The sequence below is a fragment of the Trifolium pratense genome, linkage group LG3, assembly GCF_020283565.1.
Source record: "Trifolium pratense cultivar HEN17-A07 linkage group LG3, ARS_RC_1.1, whole genome shotgun sequence".
Lineage (NCBI taxonomy): Eukaryota > Viridiplantae > Streptophyta > Magnoliopsida > Fabales > Fabaceae > Trifolium > Trifolium pratense.
This window is the reverse complement of record NC_060061.1, coordinates 48,083,562-48,107,399: the sequence shown is the minus strand read 5'-3', so window position 1 is coordinate 48,107,399 and position 23,838 is coordinate 48,083,562. Positions and strand designations below refer to the sequence as shown.

General features: G+C 32.9%; 3 protein-coding genes and 1 long non-coding RNA gene across 8 annotated transcripts; 1 reads left to right on the top strand and 3 right to left on the bottom strand.

Moving 5' to 3' along the window:
• The first annotated feature begins 539 nt into the window (after window positions 1–539).
• Window positions 540–3,492, top strand: LOC123917300. Its single transcript, XR_006812429.1, has 2 exons — window positions 540–1,062; window positions 1,160–3,492. It is a non-coding gene; the product is annotated as an uncharacterized LOC123917300 (long non-coding RNA).
• Window positions 2,027–6,197, bottom strand: LOC123917299 (serine--glyoxylate aminotransferase). Its single transcript, XM_045968989.1, has 6 exons — window positions 5,684–6,197; window positions 4,558–4,831; window positions 3,685–3,969; window positions 3,126–3,492; window positions 2,684–2,894; window positions 2,027–2,319 (listed from the first exon to the last, which is right to left on the bottom strand). The coding sequence occupies exons 2-6, from the start codon at window positions 4,760–4,762 to the stop codon at window positions 2,182–2,184; spliced, it is 1,206 nt and encodes a 401-aa protein (XP_045824945.1). The 5' UTR covers window positions 4,763–4,831; window positions 5,684–6,197; the 3' UTR covers window positions 2,027–2,181.
• Window positions 6,198–7,839: 1,642 nt separating this feature from the next.
• LOC123917298 (protein CHROMATIN REMODELING 5-like) lies at window positions 7,840–14,483 on the bottom strand. 5 transcript variants are annotated; one of them, XR_006812427.1, is made up of 8 exons: window positions 14,086–14,440; window positions 12,317–13,027; window positions 11,219–11,374; window positions 10,959–11,127; window positions 10,729–10,868; window positions 8,943–9,668; window positions 8,572–8,670; window positions 7,840–8,463 (listed from the first exon to the last, which is right to left on the bottom strand). XR_006812427.1 is itself a non-coding variant. In XM_045968988.1 (6 exons), exons 2-6 carry the CDS (start codon window positions 12,398–12,400, stop codon window positions 9,663–9,665), a joined length of 555 nt encoding a protein of 184 aa, XP_045824944.1. In that variant the 5' UTR covers window positions 12,401–12,994; window positions 14,086–14,483; the 3' UTR covers window positions 7,840–9,662. The 5 variants fall into 5 exon arrangements, 2 of the variants coding, with proteins under 2 accessions (XP_045824944.1, XP_045824943.1); XR_006812428.1 differs by having other exon boundaries at window positions 8,572–9,668; XR_006812426.1 differs by having other exon boundaries at window positions 7,840–8,670.
• Window positions 14,484–16,840: 2,357 nt separating this feature from the next.
• LOC123917297 (leucine-rich repeat receptor-like serine/threonine-protein kinase BAM3) lies at window positions 16,841–22,560 on the bottom strand. The gene is made up of 2 exons (XM_045968986.1): window positions 19,536–22,560; window positions 16,841–17,391 (listed from the first exon to the last, which is right to left on the bottom strand). The coding sequence occupies exons 1-2, from the start codon at window positions 22,198–22,200 to the stop codon at window positions 17,078–17,080; spliced, it is 2,979 nt and encodes a 992-aa protein (XP_045824942.1). The 5' UTR covers window positions 22,201–22,560; the 3' UTR covers window positions 16,841–17,077.
• Window positions 22,561–23,838: the final 1,278 nt, after the last annotated feature.

Sequence of the window (23,838 nt, the reverse complement as noted above, 5' to 3'; positions counted from 1 at the left end):
ACAATGTCTCACAATTGCTGATTTTGGCCCTCCAAGCTTGATGTAGGTGATGAAGAGTTCAATTTGAGGTCGAATTCTATCTAAGAGGGAAGGAATGATAAGGACATAAACCAACAAGACATAAGTGATGTAATCCAAAACTTAAGAGGTCATATGACAAGGGTGCATGCTGGGAGAGTAAAAAAATTTCCAATTTTTCAGATTTATCATGCACCCAATCATGTTTGTTATTGTTCCGGTCAAATTTTTATAAGATAAGTTCAATGTTTGAACTTGAATAAGATGAAATAATTCAAGTGGAACTTCTTTGGACAAGTTTTTTTTTGTAAGTAGTCTAGTGGCTAGAAATTTCACTCTTAAGGTGGATAAGTGGAATGACCCGGGTTCGAACCCCGGCCCTGCATATATAATGCAATGTCCCTGTCAACTGTGTTAAGCTCACGCGACTCTTCAGACAAGTTATTAGCTGAAAGATCAATTGCTCACCTATTTGAATTGACATTATATACATACTCTTGTCCTTATTGTGGGCAAGATCCAAGTGAAACAGAGAAAAGAGATTGAATAGTTGAGGTGAAAGGTTGCCTTCAACTATGGTTAGCTCTCAATATCATCTCCTCTAAGTTTTTTGGCATCTTGTTCAGTATAGTTCCTGAAAATTCATTTTTCTCCTAGTTTATGACTACTAAGATCTTTGACAATAGAAAATTACCACATAGCTTATTTCTCCACACATTAATATTATTCCAAATGTTCCAAGTTTTGCCAACTAAGTGGAATTGATCCTAAGAAGGAGTTCTCAGACAAATTTGCCAACTATGTGGACTTAATCCTGAGAAAGAGTTCTGAGATAAATTCACGCGTCCAACCATTGGCGATATGGTTGGTAGTTTTCCTGTGAAATTTCTAAGGTTTGACAATGTTGATGGACAATGAACAAGATCTTCTCTATGGTGGTACAACTTTAGAGGCAAGGTAATTTTACCACTAGTGATGAATCCAAAGCATTCATTATTGTTGTATAAGTATAATTCAAGAAACCTGGATTGAAGCAAGGAAAAGGTAATTTTGTTCTAAACATGCATGAACTATCATTGATTCTGCTAATTTTGTCATTTAATTCTCTTTAAATCATTATCCAAATTGTGAATTGTCTTAGGTTGCAAAGTCTCATTTGATGGTTTCAAGTGTTTTGTCCAGGACCAAAAATCACTGAATATGATTTTTGTTCTGTTGAAAACTCAGAAGGATAATAAGATCCAGCTTTCAATGATAAGAATGTATGTGCCTCTAATAACCTGACCTAAACTATAGTGTTATTTGGTTTTAGTCCCTATTTTTTTTTTTGTTTTGGTTTAGTCCCTACAAATTTAAAAATTGTTGCTTTTAACCTCTGACATCCTATGTGATCCAATATAATCACGCCATGTGGCCCAATAAGCTGAACGTTATGGACTAAAAATCAACAGTTTAAAATTTAAAGCGACTGAATCCAAACCAAAAAATTTACAAGGATTAAAACCAAAAATTTCTATAATTGTAGGGACTAAAATCGTATTTAAACATATTTGAGAATGATCAGAGAAATGACCTTTTCTTTCATTAGTTTACTGTTTCATGCAAACCATGAAAACTGCTTAAGCATATTATCTAGAAAATTTATTAATCTACTAAATTTTCATGTTTCAAAATTGTAAGTTTTTTGAGCTTTGGGGCTTTCCCTAACCTCGACGAGCTTCTGAAACCTAACTCACCTAGCATCAAAAGGAATTGTAAAAGACAAATCATGAAAATTAATAATAGACCTATAACCAATTGCAAACACAAAATATTCACAAATCTCTCTGCATCATTAACTAATAATATCCACAAATATATAACCCTACACTTTTGTGCAAGGAGGAGTGTTTAGTATTTTACTTATAGAATATGAACTCTTAGCCTAATGCCTTAAAGAAGAATTTGGTGTCCACAATAAAGTCTCAAATAAAGGTATTAGATTCAAAAACTTCTAATATACATGACATGACAATGAAAGAAACAATGCATTATTAAAACTAAAAGTAGCAAATATGTTCTTCTTCAAAAGAGTACAAAAGGGAATATAAATAATACATTATGTATTTTACAGATATCTTGAAAGAGCATAAAGGGGAGTAATTACAAGAATGACCATGTAACTCAAATCCTTGAAGGGATAAGAGGAATATTGTTCTGTAAGTATGCACTGGCAGCAGCAACTCCACTTCCAAGCTTGACTGGATAACCCACATCTTTGAGTATCATCTCCACACCAGCAAGACATCCCAACAGTTGCAACTGAAAAATGTTTAAAGAATTAACAATTTCAATGGCGTAATGCTTTTGTAATAATTTGATATTACCTAACAGAATAAACATTATCTAGCATACTTGAAAGAACGGGACCTTGATGATATGCTCATCAAACCTATGAAACACAGACACAGACACCAGATACAACACTGATATGTCATATGTAGACACCGGTAATGATTTAAGAAAATACGCCAGCAATTTAAAGTATCGTGCTATTCAGCACCGGACAATGTGTTTTGTCGCACTATTATATTATCCATGAATATGCTAATCAGCTATGAAACACCTACACAAACACCAAACACATACTGGCACTGACACATAAACTCTGGGAAATCAACATTACCTCATTCAAGTTGCCAAGATGACCAATTCTGAAAACCTTTCCAGCAACTTTGTTTAGTCCCAAACCTAAGCTCAAATTGTATCTCTTCCACCCCCTTCTAACGATTTCAGCACCGTCAATGTAAGGAGGAACAACAACAGCTGTCACAGTGTCACTGAACCACTCTTCCTCTTGAGTGCAGTTCTTCAAGCCCCATGCCTCCACAGCAAGTCTGTATTTAGCATATTGTCAATCGCATATCATGAAAATAACATTTTGTTCAAATTTTGCTATCTTATAACCTTTATTTGACAACACTTTGTAAAATATCGTATTGCAAAACAATAGTAATTTGTTCAAATTCTCCTACGTGATAGGAGCTATTTGACAAAACTGATTTTGCTCTCTTGTAAAAAATTAGCATTTTCTTGTTGAAGTGCTTGACAAGAAAATTATGTCTTACCTGGTTGCTTTACCTAAACGAGCATGTCTTTCGATAATATTTTCTAGTCCTTCCTCGAAAATCAGATCAAGAGCTGCTCTAAGACCATAGAGAAGCTGAATGGAAGGAGTGTAAGGCCAATAAGTTCCCATTTTGTAGAATTTCAGGTAGTCACTCCAATCAAAGAAAACTCTAAGTGATTTAGCAGATTTTGAAGCTTCAATAGCTTTAGGACTTGCAACCACAAATCCTATCCCAGTAGGAAGGGAAAGGGCTTTCTGAGAACCAGTTATGGCCACATCTACTCCCCATTCGTCCATACGGAAATCAAGAGCACAGATGGACGACACTCCATCGACAAGGAGGAGGGCTGGATGCTGGTATGCATCTGAGTGTCCAAACTACAATGTGAGTGCCATTTCATAAAGACAATATAAGTAAAGAAAAAACAAGAACATCGAAAATCCAAAGGTTTGGTGACTGCAAAATCATTTTATACATTTTTTCATCAAAGAATAACAAATTTTGTGGTTATGCAAGTTCTGTAGGATCCATGAGTGTAAGGATTTTTCTTGCTTACCAAGAATTTGTCTAACTTTGGCCAAGTTATTGGTGACGCCAGTTGCTGTCTCATTGTGAACAATGCAAATAGCCTTTATAGTGTGTGCAGAGTCTGAAGCAAGTTTTGATTCCAGAACGTCGAGATCAGCACCACGGCCCCATTCACTTTCCACAACATCAACATTAAATTTAAGGCGTTGCTGCTGATCAATCCAAAGCAAACTGAATTGGCCGATCACGAAAGATACAATACGATCTCCAGGCGACAATGTGTTTGTCAGTGCACTCTCCCAAGCACCAGTACCTGAACCAAATGCAAAAGCCATGGTTAAGCATATAGTTAGATGCTTCTAAGTCATGAATGCAAATAAGGTAACTATTCTATTCAAGTGAGCATCATCTTGATGATTAAGTGTTTATGTATAAGCTATTTCTCTAACAAAAGATAAAATAAATTCAACCTGTTTTCATATAAGCTATAAGTTTTTATCGTAAGCTATCATGGTAAGCTTATGATGCTAAGTTGAAAACAGCTTATCGACATGTCATAAGTTGTTCTCATATAAGCTCTTACAAACAGTCTGTCTCACAAGTGCTTATGTCAATAGATAAGCTTAAATAAGTCAATCCAAATAGGCCTCTTTGTTTGGATATACAACTTAATTAAGCTCTTATAGCATAAGTGTTTATCATATTATGCATAAGTGTTTATCATATAAGCTTTTATGAAAATAAGTTGAAAGCAACTTATTGATATGTCATAAGTGTTTTTCATAAGCTCGCACAAACAGTCTCACAAGTACCTATGTCAGTAGATAAGCTCATTAAGTAATAAGTCATTATACACATACAAACATTGAATAATTTGGTTTGTTCAGGTATATTACAATACCAGTAGTAGGGATGAGAAATGGTGTTCCAGTAGTAGTCTTGAAAATCTTCTTGACATCCTCAAGTAGAGTTTTTGTCAGAGCTGGAATTGCAGGAGAACGATAGTCCTCGTTGTTTCGGCTCATAGCCCGGATGACCTGGTCAGGTATGTTAACCGGCCCTGGAACAAAGAGATGGTTTCTTCCTGGTGCATTGACATAGTCCATCTTTCCTTGCTTGAAATTTCAACCTTTTGAATTCAAGCAATTTTTAGCTTTTTCCCACCAAAGAATCACCTACATAATGAAATTGAAATTTCAACTCACTTGGACACTACTTTCTAAACAAAATTATAAGTAACTAAGGCATAACATGGAAAAGTTTAGTTTAAATGGTATTAAATCTAAGTGTTAACAAGTGAGGAAAAAGGGTTTAAAGTGGAAACTGTATAATTCAATTATTGAACTTGTGATTTTGTCATTGAACATTAACTTTACTGATTGCCTTGTCAACAAGTTAAAGTAATATTAACTGTTTTGTAAATAAGTAATCTTTATTGAAACAGTTAATATTACTTATTTTACTCTAGAAATTGAGAAAATCACTTTGAAGAAGTTAAATCCTTTATGAGAAATACTAAAATTGGAACTTATTATGAATTCACTACTTTGCATAACATAAAGAAAAAAAGTAGTAAAAAACTTAAACAGCATATTAGAACATTTATATTAAGTGCTTTGATTCATTAGCATGACCAAAAGTGAAAGTTATAAAAAGTAATTTTTGCTCCAGAAGAATGATTTCAAGATATTGGCAGAGAGAATAAGATCAAAAGAGTAAAACATGCAAAAGGACATATTTCATGCATACTATAACCATCTCCACTTGATACTCAATCTTCCAAAGCTAACTCTTTTATAGGAAAAGTCAATAATATCATAAAGCATGAGTAGCATATCATTCATAAAAAAGAAACTACAGCATACCAAAATATATACATAGAAGAATTTTTTTTTTTTTTTGAAGACACAGAAGAATAAAATTGAAAGAACCAAACTTGGACTCTAAAAATTGAATACAAAGGAAAAATATTGCATGTATGATATATAATATGACATGAAGTATAAAATGAGAGAAAGTGAGTGTACCTAAGAGAATTTCAGTGAAATATGGCAGAAGGAAGAGCTATGCTGCCACTGAGCTCTGCTCTTAGCAGAACTTTATTATATAAAAACTTATAAATAAATGTAAATATTCATATATGCTAAGGTGGGGCCAAGTTTTGTCCAAGTAAGTAGATAAGAGGGAGAAGCTGAGAGCACCTTGAGGTTGTGAATGGATAAAGAGGGAATACCTCAGTTCTGGCTTGGATTTGTTACTAATTTCCACATCATATCTTGGGTCGGGAATAGGTTGAATAGAGCTAGGTTTTTTTCGGTAAATAGACGAAATGACAAAGTTTTTATAAACTCACACACATAAGTGGAAAAACCAGGGATAGAACCACAATCATGATGTTCAGTTTAACAATTTCGGTATTTTTTGTCTGTTAAGATAGAATTTATGGACGAATCGAGCAGGGTTTTATAAAACTTAAGTTTTACATGTCAAAAATTTTAAAGCCTATGTTTGATTTATGTTTATAATTTTGATATGACTTGTTAGTTATGTAGAAACATATATTATGAATGTATTTAAATATGTAATTTTAAATAGATTAACAAACTAATAGATGAATAAAAATTAAACTCCTTTTTAAAATAGTACTCCCTCCGATCTTTTTATAAGAACACTTTGAAAAAATCATGTGTGACCAATGAAACACATTTAACATAGTTATTTTCATTTAATACATTTATAAATTTAAATTTATCCCATGTATACCCTTATTTAATTACTCTTTATTCAACTAACTTACTTATTTTTAAATTCCCTCTCATAATAAATAAGGGCATAAGTAAAATTGAACAATTAAAAAATTTGAAAATTGGTCAAAGTTTCTTATAAAAAAGACCAAATTTTTTCTCAAAGTGTTCTTATAAAAAGGACCGGAGGAAGTATATTATATTAGACTTGAATGGACATACATGTTCATTAATAGTTTCAATGCATATTTTTAAATTAAAAATATAAATAAGTGAATAATGGAAGGATATTTTACAGCCATAATAGAAATTTTAAGGAACATTAGAGTTTGAGGCTGAGAAAGCAATATGAGAGATAAAGAGATAATATAATGTCAACCACACCTCACTTGTGGGATATGAGGCTAAATCCAATCTATTTTATTTGGAATCCTTTTCATTATTTGGCCATATGCCCCTATTTTGTAGTTTTGCTTGCGTGTGTTCTTTGTTAGCAATAATAACAGTGCTGAGTGTTTATGATGTATTCATCTTTTGTTTCTTTCCTCCCATTCCCATATCTTTTAGTACAACATGATAACATGTAGGTGATTGGCATAAATACACGTGTGTGTGGATGGAAAATTATTTTTTTTTTGGTGTAAATCATCCTCTGACGAAATTATAGAGACTAATCTCTCGAATTTTGTAGAACTTAAATGAGCGGCAAACTCTCGCTAAAAGTTTTAACACTACTATATGTCCGAGACAGAGATCGGACAAAGATTTTGGATAAAAAAATATTTAATATTGGGTTAATTATTTGTGATGTAATTTTGTAGGAAGCAAAATCAATATTTTCTAAGTTTTGGTAGAAACCACTTAATTAGGGTCTTACGTTGTCTTTTGATGTAAAAATATAAAATAAAATATGATCAATTTTATAAAAACGGGCAAAAAGATGAACGCTAACAATATCGTTTTATCTTTAGTCAAAAAAAAAAAATCCTTTTATCTGGGTGCTATTGTGCTTAATCGTATATTTATTTCAAGAATCATGTGGTTTTTCATGAGACTAATTTTATCATATACTGCTTTTGGGATATCTTTTTATAAGGATGTAGTCCTCTCTTTTTTTTGTCATTTTGTTTCTTTTTTTTTTCTTTTTTTTTATGCAAGTGTATCCATAAAAAATTATTATGTACAAGTAAAATAATAGTGCATCATACACAAATCTATACTTCACCATTACTTTTTTTGTTAACCCTCTTGTTCCTAAAAAAGTCCGGTAATCCAGAAATCGACCGCGAAATATTATTCCCACCAGAAATTGAACTTGAATTCTCTCAAACAATTCGTCCTAAGACAAGTTCATTAACGACTTCAATTGAACGGTTAGAATTTCACTCTTATATAAAGTAAATAGAATAAGTAAATAGAATGCACGAGACTCAAACATATGCAATACCAACTAAGCTATTTTACTTGAGCCAATTTAGAGACACTTTAATCTAAACATAGAAACAAACTTGTAAATAGTAAAATATCTATCTCATTCATCCACCTAGATCTAGTCTAGTCTTCAAATCCAATCCTTCGTTCCTCATTGTTCAACTTCAATCATAGTCGCACCACTTTAAACAAAGATGACGTGCTTATTTTGTGATTGCAACACCACTTAATTAACCCTCACATGTGACGACTACTCAGCACTAACTTTAAAATGCATACATTAAAAAAAAAAAAATTAGATGATTGAAAGTATTGCAAATGGCGACTATGAAAGGAAATGGAATGTAACGATTTGAATTTAAGAATAAGTGTTACTTTATGCGTCATTCTGAAGTTTTCCTACTACATACCGTAGCATAGATGTTCATGAGCTGATATTAATGGGAGTTTGGAGTCATTTTCTGTACTAATCGCAAATAAGATGATGTTTACTACACAAATGAGTGGTTGGCTTCTACTGGGTTGGAGGTGGGTAGTTACTTGGACTAATTAGCACTTTGGCTTGTTCCCATTGGGAAAATGGAGAGCCATGGTGAATCAACAAGAGAAAAATAGATGATAGATGAAGTGATCTACCAAAGTAAATGAAAAGCAAATGATGATTAGTAGAAAAGATATTCATTATTGTAGTCTAAATGTTAAATAAAATAATAACATAAGCAACAATATGAAATACTAACCACCATGTATGACCTTAAATGAGTAAGCATGCTGGAAACCGAAACCGAGCCAGAAGCTGAGAATTACTATCATTTGCTGATGAAATTTACTTCAAAGAGCTACACAAAATTTCAACATGTTATAGCTAAAATTGAAATTAGTACAAATAAATTTCTGTGCATATCAGCCAACATAATTTGTATGGTGCGAACAATTAAGTCCAATAAAATGGGGTAACTTGGAATGTACACTTTCTTAGGTATCTCTACTAGTAAGGTAAAATGTGTTTCTATTCAAGATTTTCACTATAGATGTAACCCTTTGGCTCATCTTCAAGGACTGTAAAAATCAAAAGGTAAAGGGGAAGAAAAATGGGCAAGACTACGTTCACCTTGCATTGCAAACGCCATATCATCAATGGCGTCAGCCACTTTGTTCACGGATGCAAATCCATGTGTAGGATATTTCTCGGATCACCAAGGAAACCAAAAAGGTATCTACAATATCTTAATTCCCATTGGTGGGAGAGAAAAATTCCAGAGTATTTACGATTTCTGAAGCTAAGTGCAGAGTGAAAGCCAACAACCAACACTCCAGGAATCAGGTGTTCTGATCTCACATGACTAAACTACTCGATTCCTGAAGAAAACTCTTGCCTTGAAGGAACCCCACCAGGTTGAGTTTTAAATGGTTTCTCACCAGCTAAACATTTACCAGATGGTCCTGCCCCAAGGATCCCCATCGAGTTAGGATCCAGCGGTTGAATTCCATTACTCGTGATTCTTCGAGGTGGTGGCTGACTTTGGAAATGACCATTATTTTCTGCTCTTCTTCATTTCCATGCCTCAGACATGCCTGTATCACTAACTTGTCCGGGCTTTTGATAGGCAGTAGTCACATTTTGGAATCCCCTTTGCCTCTCAATATGGCGAGGGAATGAATAAGAATGATTAGGGTTTCCATTTCTACTAAATGGACCAGACACATACCCATTGGAAAGAGAGGGGCCAACACCTTCAGCATTTTGCTCCAGTTTAAGTTTTCAATAAATTTGGTGAAGCCTCTCCTGAAAGATGGGAAAAGGTAGAAACATACTTCCACAATCTCGTAGTCATTCCTGTAAACCAATCAGGAAAAAATCAATCTTGCATTAATCTTAAAATGAAGACAATACCAGTCCTCAAAATACATAGGAAACCACTGGTGTTCTAGAAAATAAATGGACCCAGGCATGCACGAAGCAGACTCTTCTCCAAAAAAATTAGGTCACACAAACTAGAAGTTCAGAATGAGAATAAAGCACATACTATCTTGGATAATATGAAAAATGAATTACATGAGGAATTAGCAATTCATGGATAATATGAAAAATGAACCAACACAAGTTATAAGTAACATAAATGTAACTCACTTCAAAACAAAAAAAAAAGTTTGACCATATAGCCATTCCTGTGAGCATGAGATGTGAGAGAAGTTGATCACTCAATCTTTGACCATATAGCCAAACATGGATGATCAAAAACAGTTTTATTTAGATCTAGACTTGATCATCCATGAGTCGTTTTATGGCTTAGATTAACACCTCTCCAACCTCTCAACTAATATGCTTCCATATTGTTTGACATGTAATATAAATCTACTCGTCTTCACCTAACAGCTAAAGCTTTTAAAAGGTTTGGTTTATCATGTTGTATCATACTGTTCGAACAAGTGACCTAGAATTCAATCCAAGGTACCCTCATATTTCATGATCTGCTTTTCATGTATACTTAACATATTGCTGAAAAAATTGGATATTATAAGGATGTGAGTCTAAGTAAAATTAGAGCATCCGGAGATTTTCTCTCCATGAAGCCTTTAACCGAACAGAGGAAAACAAAAACCACCCTCAATGCAGCTGCTTTGAATCATCAATTGTGCACACAATGTGTGGCATTATCTTCTAAAAAGTGAAATTTACAATACAAGAGAACGTTATTGAATAATATCAAAATCATATAAATGAGGGAAATACATGTACCAAAACAAATCATGAAAATGAAATTTGAAGTGTAGAGGGAATGGAAGCATGTAAAGAAAAAGACAGTAAAGGACTTGAAGACACTCATTATTGATGTGTAAGTGGCATATCCAGAAAATATAACAAAAATAAGAATATGATTGAAGTGCCCACATACTCGTGGTAAGAAAGTTTCATGATGCTGAAGTTCCACTGGTGCAATTTTTTTCATTAGACCAAGCCTTTCATCCAACCTTATAATTTCCCATTTACCAAATCCATGATAATGTACTCCAAGAAGCAATCTTGCATCATCAACTATTAGCAAAGTGAAATAGAATTAGAAAAGGTAGAAATCAACCCACACTTCTGAATGAATACACAAATGACTTAGAGGATAGCACCTACTTTGATTCCATCCACAACCTTTTGACCAGTTTGAAGGTTTGAGAAATGTTAAAACACGGAATTGTGCAATAGGATCTTCATACCGACTAATGCACTTTGCTAGCAGTTGAAGTTCTTGAACACGGATAAGTAACTCATTTGCCTTCACATGGAAATCCAACAAAGGCCCCTGGGTGCAACATTTCATTAAGCATCTTAGCACATAATGAGAATACAACTATTTAAGTATCAACTCCACACAAGATTTATGTTATTGAAACCTTCAGATGCAGACTTCCAATTTCCGCTGCTTCTTTACAGCCATCAATCAAAGCATTGAAGAGTTCTGCTTGTGCTTTGAACGGAGCTGCTTCTACTGCACCACCAACTTCAGCAACAACCAAATTGATTTGGCTCTCATTCCTAAATTTCATCACCTGGTGATTTAGTTGAGAATAAGCATAGGACAAAAGATATACAAATTAGGAAAATAGGAAAAATGAACCATACAAGGATTTATTAAATAGATGTCAAAAATATATTTTTTAATTCAAAGGCTGGCACAAAAATCAATTATTAAGAAAAAGGTACAAGGAAGGAGACATGCATGACAATAATTTGAGCTTGCTTGATTCATAATCAACATTAGCTTGAGCAATGTGTATACACACACGTCCATATGAGAGGTGCATGTATCTGCAAGCTTGAAAGAGTTTATTATGAAAATGTTACTTATATGAAAATGTTACTTATAAACACAGGAAAAAAATTGTAATGTATTGCGTAATGTTTTGTATTCTAGAACCTCCACGTTCTGTCTTCATTTAGTTATATTACATTAGCTGGAAGGTCAACAGGTGTCCAAAAACAGGTTTAGCTTGACTGGGTTGTAACAAGTTGAATTCATTTTTATCAATGCGAGTCTATTCAGTGTTACTTCTCTCTAACTATAATCTTTCCCTCCTTCCTTATCCAATCCATGCCATTGCCATATAATTTCAACAGGAACCAAACAAACTTTCCGGATTTCAATTTCCAGTAAGTTCACTGGTCTAAGTTTAAGCCTAAAATTAAGTGTACACTAGAAGACCCAGTATTTCATTTCTATTCAGCTCAACTATAAATTGCTCCCTCAGGCATACAAACTTGCAAAGTGTTACCAGATTATTATGAAGCACCTAGTTAGCCCCTTTTCTGGGCTTTTGAAGAAAAAATGGCATCAACTCGGTGGGAATGATAAAAATCAAAAAACACAAAATTACCAGGTCTCAAAAATAAAAAACAAAAAATTACCAGGTCTCAAAACATTACTACCAGAAGTAATAAATTTTCATATAGGGAGATAACAATGAATATTGCCAACAGTAATAAAATCTTACTGAACAAGAAAACCACAGCGCATCTCGTTTAGACAAATTCCCATATGACCAGCTTCTCACTTGGGCAGATGCTCCATCAATCATTAATGTTACATGAGCTGCATAATCTGCTTTCCGTCGTTTTGGAATCCGTTCAGGTGGTTCACTTTCCTTCTTTTTTTTCTTTTATTAATTCTTTCAGATTGATCAGCCTCAGCATAGCTTTTGATATTTCTTGCAGCACGTGGAACCATTCTGAGCACACATAGGCTAGCATTCTTTCCAAAATGAAGAACCCCACCTTCCATTTATAGATGGTTTCCTGCTCATAGTCTCTACATTTAATTCACTTGTACCAACCCGATTATCAGCAGTTGCCACATTTTGCTTTATCGGCATCATCTGGTTCAGCATCACTCTCATATTGTGCCTCCATGTTCATATCAACTTCTTTATCGGCGCATTCACTAACTGTACTGATCTACGAACTCTATCAGCATTTTGTCCCTGACCTTTATCTTCCAAGACCCCATGTGAAAGTGCATCATATGAAAAGTTCTTAAAGAACACCATCCTGTCATGTAGGACTACCTTATACTTTCATTTACTTCATTTAATATCCTCGCTATAAGAGCTATTGAATATAGCCAAAAACCCAGTATATGTCACCTGCTCATTCAGATATCTTCATCACAGCGTCTGATCACGAGAGTGATCGATGATCAGTAAGACCTTGAACCAAGCACAAGCAATTAGCAACACTATGATAATGCAATAACAAAAGTGAAGCAAGTTAAATTAGAAAACAGAAAAAACCCATAGTGCCAAGCATGGGTTAGTTTGCACTCATAAAAATAAGGTGCAAGATAAGCATGGTGACAGATACACTTCGTGTATGTACGGTTTGCAGTTGCATACATTTGTCCCAACATATATTAGCTTCTTCTTTTTTTGACAAACCGACATATATTAGCTTACTAAGCTTTTTTTGGACAAGCTATTACATAGCTCCTTTGTAACAACTGCAAACCAAACATGCTAGCTTACTCAGCTATTACTAAAAAAAATCCGAGCCTCAGAACCAACCAGTGGCATCAGTGAGTATAAGGGCTCGTTTGGCCCAGCTTTTTTTAGAGCTTACACAAACAGTTTATGCAAATTTTATATATTATTATAAGTTTGTCAAGATAGTTTGTGATAAAATAGCTTATAAAATTACAATTTTCACTAGTGTGAACTTATAAAATAGCATAAAACCTAATTTATATTGCATAAGCTGTTTACATAAGCTCTAAAAAAAGCTGGGCCAAACGGACCCTAAATCCCTTCCCAAACCACTGGATAATGATTGACACATGATTAAAAAAATCCACTGACAAGGTCATTTCAAACATTTTCTATCAAACCAAGTGATTAGTAAAATACTGAATTTGCCTTCAAATTTGATTAGTATATGCAATTAAATTTAATCCCATTGCTGAAGGAGGGAAAATGCACTAGTTCAAACGAGTGCCACAACGGTCAAAACTAAATTCCACCAAAAAAATACATGAATTTAACATCACTTAGTCTGAAACAAGTTCAACACGCAAAAACAATATCAAAGCTAAATCAAAACAGTGAAACCAATGGATCAACAAGTATAATTCACAAGCAACAAATCTTTTCCAACTAAAACCCCTACAAACTTCAAACCGCGACGTAAATCCACAAAACTAAACCGCGCCACCAAGATTGAATCTAACGAACAACGTCAACAACGAGAAGAACACTAGAGGTGAGAAGCTCACCTTTCCAGCACACAGAGTGTACGTTCAATTCGGTTAAATGTTCGTGAAATGGAGAAGAGAAATTTGACGATCGTACAAAGTTTCTCCGGCGAGAAATCGTGAGAAACCGAATCGCCGGCGAGCGAATAGTGGTGAAATGAAAAGGCGCGAATGTTTGGAATTCGTAAAGAAGCTACTTGCGAGCGAGATTTTGAATGTTAGTGTGGTGGAGATTGTGACGGAGTTTGGACGGTTACGACGGTGAGATTGTGACGTTGGATTTTGAGTGGAAGGAGGATGCGATTTGGGTGAATCGATGATGGTGGTGCTGTGTGCTGAAGATGAATAGAGAAAGAGAAAAAACTTTTCCGTTTGCCTCGTGAAATATATTTATAGTTAAGAAAAAAAAACACAAAAATAATTACTATATATATATATATATAGTCAAAAACATAAAAAAAAAAAAAAAAACAAAAATTATCCGCTATGTAACTTTTACAAACTTGTTATTTTAGCCGTTGACTAAGTCAATAAACAAACGTGTCAATTGACTCACATAAAACGTCATTATGTATAATAGCTTATATGACATGTCAGCATATGTGGCAAGCTGAGTTGGTGTATCATGTGAGCCATTGTCTACGTGGCAAGACATACTGATGTTTTATGTGAGTTACTTGCAACGTGTATGTTGATTTTGTCAAAATCAATGAAGGTCATCATTTTGCAAAATGGGCTAATTAAGGTGAGGGAGACAAAATTGCAAGTTTGTGATAATTAGGAGATCAAAAGTGTTATTTTGAAAGTTAAGGGATCAAAATCGCAAGTTTATGAAAGTTAGGCGACAAAATGTGCTGTTTGACAGTTTTGGTCCTCAAAGCTCCAACACATTTTGTCTAAAATATAATGATACAACACGTTTTAAATAAACTTTATAAATGATTTTTCTTACAATTTCATCGATGTTATTTTTTCATCATCAGATTATATGTTAGATCGTTTAAAACGTATCACATCGTCAATTTATAATTAAAAATTAGGCTTAAATGCACTTTTGGTCCCCCTATTTTCAAAAAAATGAAGTTTTGGTCCCCCTATTTTAAAAACCAACTTTTTAGTCCCCCTATTTTCATTTTTTTTGAGTTTTGATCCCCCATCCTATTTTGGGGTTAATTTTATTGATGTGGCCTTGTAACTAATGATGTGGCAACATTCATGTGGACAAATTTAATATCCATGTCATTATTATATATTTTTAAATTCAATAAAACTTTATTTATAAAATATTTTAATTGTTAGAATTATATATTCAACTGAAATAATAATTGTTAAATCTTATAATAAAATATGAAATTTGAAATCCTAATTATCAAACCTTCAACTACTAGAATTTTATTCACCGTCGGAGAGAATCCTTCCTTATGGATTTCACTAATCCTATGGTTTTCGTTCAAACTCAACAATTTTTGGATTTTTAAAAACGAAAAGAAATTAGAGATGATTTTGTGTTTCAATAGAAATTACTCATACTCTTTAAACTATCTATGACTTTGGATGAGTTTGAATGAAAACCCAAAAATTGTTTTAAGTTTGAAGTTTAATTCTAGATTGGTTTTATATAAAGTTGGATGATGATGAAAGTTGAAGGTTCTTGAAACACAAAACTTGCTTTCAATATGCAATTGTTTGATATGAATCAAAGAGGATCATGTCCATGTTGTGATTGTTTGTTTTTTCTTAGGTTTAATAAATTAGAGGTTGTGAATTTTTTATTTTAATGAACTTTCTTAGGTTTAATTAAATTATTTTATAAAATAAATTTTATTGAATTAAAAATAAATAATGATATGGATATTAAATTTGTCCACGTGGACGCTGATATGCATTAGTGACAATGTCACATCAACAAAATTAGCCTTAAAATGGAATGGGGGATCAAAACTCAAAAAAAATTAAAATTGGGGGACTAAAAAGTTGGTTTTTAAAATAGGGGGACCAAAACTTCATTTTTTTGAAAATAGGGGGATCAAAAGTGCATTTAAGCCTAAAAATTATAATAGAAGGTCTAAAACTGTCATATTTTAAAATAGGGAGACCAAATATGCAAAATAATAAAAATAAGAGACCAAAACTACAATTAAACCTTTTTATTTTACTTTTTTAAAAAAAATCGATATTCAACCCAAAACCGATTAAGGGTCTGTTTGGTAAAAATAAGCTATAAGCTAGCTGATAGCTGATAAGCTAGCTGATAGCTGAAAAGCTAGCTTATAGCTGATAGCTGAAAAGCTAGCTTATTGAAATTAAAGTGTTTGGTAAAATTAGCTTTTAAAGTGGTTATTAAATATAAAATTACATAATTGATAGTGGGTAGTTTATTTTTTAGAGTGGGTAGTTATTAAATTAAAGGGTAAAAATGGAATAAAGTGTAAAAAGCTATAAGCTATAAGCTCAAATGCTACTTGAAATAGCATCTGAAAAAAAGCTATAAGCTAGTACAAAAAGCTTGTTACCAAACACCTCTAATTTTTTGAAACAAGCTTATAAGCTCATATAATAAGCTATAAGCTAGCTTATTTGTGTTACCAAACAGAGCCTAACTCGGCATTCGGCTTAAGCCTTGTAATTGGTAATAGATATTTCAATTTTTTATTCCCAAATTAACATTTAATTATACATGACAAGTGTCCCTAAAACATGCAAAACCTTTTTCTCGTACTACAAAATTGGGTACTAATAAAATGAAAGTGCCACACACCAAAAAAAAACTTCAAAATTCATGACAAATTAATTTGGAAATATTAATACTTCAAAACATAAACACAAAGCTATGTATATATAGTATATAATATATAGACTTCAACCCTTCTTTTTTAACAAGTCTTTCTCTTTCTTTTCTAGATCACTCCATTTGAACCAGTACTACCCAACTCAATTGATTAATCTCTACAATTAAGCTCAGAGGAAATTCGATTTACACACACAAAAAATACTACATTTAAAATATGTTTTGTTACTTTGCTTGTGCAAGCATTTCAACCACTTCCCTCATTGTTGGTCTCTCAACACTATGTTCATGAACACATAACATTGCCACAAAAAACACTTGTTTTGCTTCATCTAAAGGAATTTGAGGTAGTCTCTCATCAAGGATCTTAATCACCATATCTTTGTTCCAATTGGTTTTCATTTTTGTCCATTGAACAATGTCTAATCCTTCTTCCTCAAAATCCCCAACTGGCCTTTTTCCTGTTATGAGCTCTAGTAACACCACTCCAAAACTATATACATCACTTTTTTCATCAACTTTCAATGTGTATGCATATTCTGCAAACATAAATTAATTATAATCAGTTTAAAATATGTATAAAATTCTATTTTTTACAACTTCTTGATATCAAACACATGAAAAAGAGTACACATGATAAAGTACATAAAAAGAAAAAAGTGTATTAAAGGGGTTTGTGTTATACATACATTAAATTAATGTGCGACACATTAATTAATCTTAGCCGTCCGATCTCAAATTAATATTGTAGATTACTTAAAGATGATTTAATGAATGTGTAATGTGATTTGACTAATCTCAAATCAATGACCGCAATAACTTGATACGTCTAAATGCGTGTATTTGTTAATGCAGATCTCAAATCTGTATTAAAGATTGGGCCAATAATATTGTATATTTTTTTGTCAGGTAGCTTAGAGTAGTGACTAGAATTTCACATTTTAAAGGTAAATAAGTTGAGTGTTCGGAATGTTAAGAGTCCCACATCGGTTGAGAGATGACCTGACTAAGTGTTTATATACTAAAGGCAATCCTCACCTTACAAGCCGATTTTGTAAGGATGAGTTAGGCCCAATACTCATTTCTAAGATGGTATTAGAACTTATCCACGATCCGTTGGGCCACCTGTTATCAGGTTTCCGCTATCAGGCCACCCACCGTTTATATCCACGCACCAAGCTCAATAGTGTTGGGCGTGAGGGGGTGTGTTAAGGCAATCCTCACCTTACAGTGTTAAGAATCTCACATCAGTTGAGAGATGACCTGTCTAAGTGTTTATATACATGAGTTAGGCCCAATACTCATTTCTAAGACGAAATTCGAACTTCATCTCCTGCATATAAAATGTGATGCCCTACCAATTGAGCTAAGTTCATCGAAACATATATTATATTTTATAGATGAATAAAAGGATTAAAAAAAAAGCTTCATTCCAATATTCCTATAAATTCTTTGTTGTTTTTTCTTCTTTTGGGGTTTTGAGAAAGTGAATATAGATCCTAATATAAAACTTTAATGAAAAAATATGCTGGTCAAAAAAAGGATGGGTGTATGTGTGATTTGATCTTGTATTGTAGTTTCAATTCAACTTTGAAGGCATGCAAGCAAAAGCACAAAATTTTCAGTTAGCGTGAGGAAAAAGTAAATGGAATTTCCTTTCTATTAGTTAGTGGAATCTTTATTTGCTCAGTTTAGGAATCCATGTACTTGGTGCCTGACAAGTTGGTCCCACAAAAAGAATGGTGAATGTGAGAAAAAGTTTTTTTTTTTTTTAACTAAAAAAATACATGAAAAGTATGCTTGTATTGTATTTATCCTATGGTAGTAACTAGTAGTAGTACTTTTTTTTCTGTTAGGAATATTTGATTTTGAGTATTGAGTTTGAAAAGAAAACGACCCTGAATTCATCTTTGCTTTTTGTACAGTAGTATAATGTTAGTATTTTTACTCTTCTCAATTGTCAAATCAGTAATATCAAATAATCTAATTTTATGATTTTTCTAGGGGAGCTATAGATGATGATGTTTCATGAACTTCAAGTTAATGGTGCTGACTAAATGTCTAAATTAGATTAATGCAGAAGATTTAAATATATAGTAAAAAAAAAAACTTGAAGCATTAAAGTACTAAGCACCAATTGCAATTGTGATACTGTTTAGATACTTCTAAAACCATTATATTGTGACTGCAATTGTGGCTGCAGACCACAATTTAGAATTTATGTACACACCAATCTAGACTATAACATCAAGGCTTTCACGTCAATGTGGACACAATGCAAACGCGATTAAAACAATCGACCACAATTAACTTTAGTTCTCGATATCAAACACTATGACGCGACTGCAATTGAGATCACATCATCAACCGCAATTAATCACAATTCACAATATCAAGGATCACAATGTCACACCTAGTTTCAAAACCTTGCCAAGCATCTTTCAAACCAATTGCGAAGTACACTACGTACACATTGAGGTTTTAAATAGAAACTTTTGCGAACCTATTTGGCCGCGACATCAAGATTTTTTATGTCTATGCAGCTTAACGCAATTGCAGTTAAAGTTTCATTAGACACAAATAATCGCGATTCTATGCAACATCAATAAAAATTTCCTAAGCATATTTCAAACTAAGAAAATGAGATGCACATATTTGAGAAAAAATTTAGAACTATATGTACCTGGAGCAATATATCCATAAGAACCAGCAATAGAAGACATGCATTCAGAATTTCCATTATCTTGCATAAACTTAGCAAGTCCAAAATCAGCAACATGAGCCTCAAATTCAGAGTTCAACAAAATATTATTTGACTTAACATCTCTATGAATAATCAAAGGTGAACAATCATGATGCAAATAACAAAGTCCTTTAGCAGCTTCAACACCAATTTTCAACCTAACATCCCATTTCAAAAACTCACCTCTTTTTCCATGCAAAACTTCACCAAGACTACCATTTTCCATATAATCATACACAAGCAAATTTGTTTCTTTGTTTGAACAAAACGCAACCAACCTAACGATATATCGGTGTCTTATTCTACCTAGTGTCTTAATCTCAGCTGAGAAACCATTATCTTGATGAGAAGATGAACCATTGTTGATTCCTAACAATTTCTTCACCGCGATTTCATCTCCATTTGGCATTGTTCCTTTGTACACAACACCAGCTCCACCTTTTCCTATCACATTACTTTCCTTTATGCAACCAACAATTTCTTCACTTCCATATTCGATTTTCTGAAATGCTGTTAACTTCCATGAATTTGACTTACTCCTCCGCGATTTTCTACTTTTCATGATAGCAAAAATAGCAAAAACCAATGAACATAACAATAAGGCCAACGCGAAAACGAGCTTAAACTTTCCACGAAATCCATTTCGTGAACTGTTTTTTTGTTGCGAGTCCAATTCATTCGTCGATGAAATTTTGCATGGATTGGACTCATAACCACATAGTTGAGGATTACCTTCAAAACAAGTTGACTTAAAAGTTGAGAATTGTCCTCCTTCTGGTATCGAACCGGAGAAGTTATTATGAGAGAAATCAGCTGAAGTTAAGCCTTTTAAGACACTTAGCTCCTTAGGAAGACTTTGGTTTAAGTGATTCCATGAGACATTAAGATGGTTTAGTATATGAATTTGAGCAAGTTGAATTGGAATAGGACCTGATAATTTGTTTTGGCTCAAATCTAAATAAGTTAGTAAGGTACATTTACCTATCTCAATAGGTATAGTACCTGAAAATTTGTTACTACTTATATCTAACTTAAGCACTTTTTTTAGTTTTCCTATATTTGATGGAATTTCACCTGAGAATCTGTTTCCACTAAGCTGAAGAATTTGCAAATTTGGAAAATTTACAATTGAAGTTGGTAAAGAACCTGATAATCTATTGTTTGATAGATTACATTGTTCTAATTTGGATTTTGTTGAGTTTTTGGTTTTTTGTTGTGGAATCACACCATTGAGATAATTGTTTTGTAGTTCCAAAAGAGAGAGATTTGGTAAATAAAGAAAACCATGTGGAATTGAACCTGTGAAATAGTTTTGACCAATTCTAACTCTTTGAAGTGTTTTGCATTGACCAAGATCATTAGGCAAAGAACCAAACAAGAAGTTGTTAAGCAAGATCAAGATTTTTAATCTCTTACCAAGACAAAGTGATTTTGGCAATATTCCAGTGAGTTTATTTGTCGACAAATCAAGTTCGGTTAATCTTTTATTCTGACCTAGCTTTGGAGGAATAACTCCGGTGAAGTTATTCCTCCAAAGCTTAAGTACTTGCAATTTAGGAAGCTCAGAAATAAAATCAGGTATTTCGCCGTGAAACTTGTTGATAAAAAGGTTCAAAAGAGAAAGTTCTTGAAGGTTCGAGAATTCGTTCGGGATTCCACCTGTTAGGTTATTGAGTGATAAATCAAGAGCATTTAATTTACTCAAATTACCTAACTCAGGTGGAATCGAACCGGTTAATTGATTTTTTTGCAAGAAAAGTGTATCTAACTTGTAAAGTTGACCTAACTCATTTGGAATTGAACCTTTCAAGAAACAACTTGCTAAATCTAAATGAACCAAATTAATCAACTTACCAAACTCATTTGGAATTCCACCATCAAATTGATTGAAATAACCTAAATAAAGATATTCCAAACTAGTCAAATTTCCAAGCTCACTAGGTATCTCACCACTCAAATCATTTCCAGCAAGAGACAAAAAATTCAACTCTTTCATTTCACCATAACTTGTAGGAATTTTTCCATTAAAATAATTCCCTCCAAAATTCAAATGCTTAAGCTTCAACATTTGAGTAACATTCTTTGGAAGTGAACCATTGAAACCATTGTTGTAAATATCCAACACTTCAAGCTCTTTCAAATTGTTGAATTCCCAACTCAAGTTTCCACTAAACATATTATTTGATATGTTAAGGTATTTCAAACTTTGTAGCTTATGAATTTCAGATGGAAACTCACCATAGAAGCTATTTTCTTGAATTGAAACATTCACAAGTGTATAAAGTTTGGTGATATGAGGTGAAAATGAACTTGAAATGTTTAACTTTGAAATGTCAAGTGAAACTATAGACATGTTTTTTTGGTCACATTGAATTCCATACCAAGTACAAAGTGACATGTAGTTAGAAATGTTCCAACTATTCAAACAAGAGTTTGAAGCTTTGTCAAATACAAAACCATGTTTCATAGAAACTATGATTGAGGCTTGGTTTTTCAAAGAAAGTTGAAGTGAAGAAATTGAAGTGAAGGAAACAAGTAGAAGGAAGAAAAAAAGAGTGGACATTTTTTGAGGTAATAATAAGGTTAAGATAAAATAAAATAACATGTTATGAAACACTTGAACTAGGTTTATAGTGAATATACACTTGAAGATACAAAGACATGTAGCATCCAATGTTATGTAACTTTGGTGTTAACTTTAGCTTTTATGAAAAGAAAAAGCAAAAGTGTGTTTGGAAAGAAAATGGATAATAACCACAGACAAGTTGATCACACAATTAATATATGTATGTTGCTTTGTGTCAATTTGTGAGACCAGTTTAAGTGTTTCACCTTTGTACTTTGCCTTTAGTTTTTGCTTTTTTTTTTTTTAAAAAAAAAATTATTTGATTTATAAACTGAATTTATAGGGTCCAACATGGAAATTGATTTAGATTTGGAATCTTCATTCATGCAGATGAATGAAGGGATGTATGATTAAATCATTAATTGATATTTGTAGGCATCAATCATGGGAAAAAGTAAAAGTTCAATAAGAGTATTAGTGCACATCAATTTTTTTTTAAGTTATACTAAAGTAAGGGGTGGGGAATGAATGTACATGTGGTAGAATGTGCAAAGATATAAAATATGAAATTAACCACCAATATTTTTTTTTTTACGAGTTTATTTTTTCTATATGTTTAGTTTACTGGAGATAATCGTAGTTAAGACACTAAGGGTCCGTTTGATTCGCTAAAAATAAGGGACTAGACAGGACAACTGTAGTTGTACTGTGTTTGATTGTAAAACTGTTTCAGGAACTGGACAAACTGGGAAGCAATGGACAGGACAAAAACAGAATTTTTTGTACCTCACTAAACCACAGCACAACTTTTTGTCCACAGTACAAGTTGTCTAAAATGTCAAAATACCATTTTATTAACAAAATATCGTATAAGACAAAAAAATGTTCAATATCCCAAAAGTTTGTTCTGTGCTGTTCTGTCATGTGTTGTGCTGTTCTGTCTTGTACTGTTCTGTCCAGTACTTACCCTTTAACAAATCAAACACACCCTAATAGTACAAAGAAATCTTAACAAGTGTGATTAGAGCACTCCACAAATGGTGCACTTAGATGATTTTTTATTTTGAAAACTTTTTTAACCAAAAAAAGAAGTTAAGGTATTAAATTATTCATCTCTCACCAACAGAGTTCTTTTAACATATATAAGAGAGTGTCCTAATCCTTAGAGGAGAAACTACTAGGAAGCAACGTGGAGAGGAGAAACTCCCAAAACATAGAAAGATGCATAATTATGGAAAAGTTGCTAGGTGATGATCAAGACCATTAGGGCATTTAACAAAATAGTAACTTGTAAGAAATAATTATATAGATGGGAATTTTCCTATAAGGAATTGAGTGTGAGAGCCAAATGATTCATGTAAATTATCACAATTATAAATCACGACATCTTAAATAAATAATGAACTCTTTATCTAGATTTACATCATGAGATTTCAATTTGGTTCAAATATTAATCCTCTTCAAAATAAATTCTCTTACACCGGACGGATTTAGATCTTTTAAAGTGACTATAATTCTTTTGTGAAAAAAAAAAAGTGACTCTAATTTTAAAGTAAAAGAATCAATTATAGTTATTTAAACAAATTCATAATTTGTTATGATATATTTAAATTTTTTTAATGATTAATATTACTCATTTTTTACTATATTTGAAGTCGGATCCTCTTACAAACCTAT

Excerpts from the sequence above, each read along its gene's own strand:
- LOC123917299 (XM_045968989.1), bottom strand. The coding sequence starts at position 4,762 with ATGGACTATGTCAATGCACCAGGAAGAAACCATCTCTTTGTTCCAGGG. Across the intron at positions 3,493-3,684 it reads CAAAGTTAGACAAATTCTTG|ATGCATACCAGCATCCAGCC; the intron begins GTAAGCAAGAAA and ends TTGGACACTCAG. Across the intron at positions 2,320-2,683 it reads ATCTTGGCAACTTGAATGAG|TTGCAACTGTTGGGATGTCT; the intron begins GTAATGTTGATT and ends AACATTTTTCAG.
- LOC123917298 (XM_045968988.1), bottom strand. The coding sequence starts at position 12,400 with ATGATTGATGGAGCATCTGCCCAAGTGAGAAGCTGGTCATATGGGAAT. Across the intron at positions 11,375-12,316 it reads CGCTGTGGTTTTCTTGTTCA|GTGATGAAATTTAGGAATGA; the intron begins GTAAGATTTTAT and ends CTAAATCACCAG. Across the intron at positions 11,128-11,218 it reads TTGGAAGTCTGCATCTGAAG|GGGCCTTTGTTGGATTTCCA; the intron begins GTTTCAATAACA and ends TGTTGCACCCAG.
- LOC123917297 (XM_045968986.1), bottom strand. The coding sequence starts at position 22,200 with ATGTTATTTTATTTTATCTTAACCTTATTATTACCTCAAAAAATGTCC. Across the intron at positions 17,392-19,535 it reads TTATGGATATATTGCTCCAG|AATATGCATACACATTGAAA; the intron begins GTACATATAGTT and ends TTATGTTTGCAG.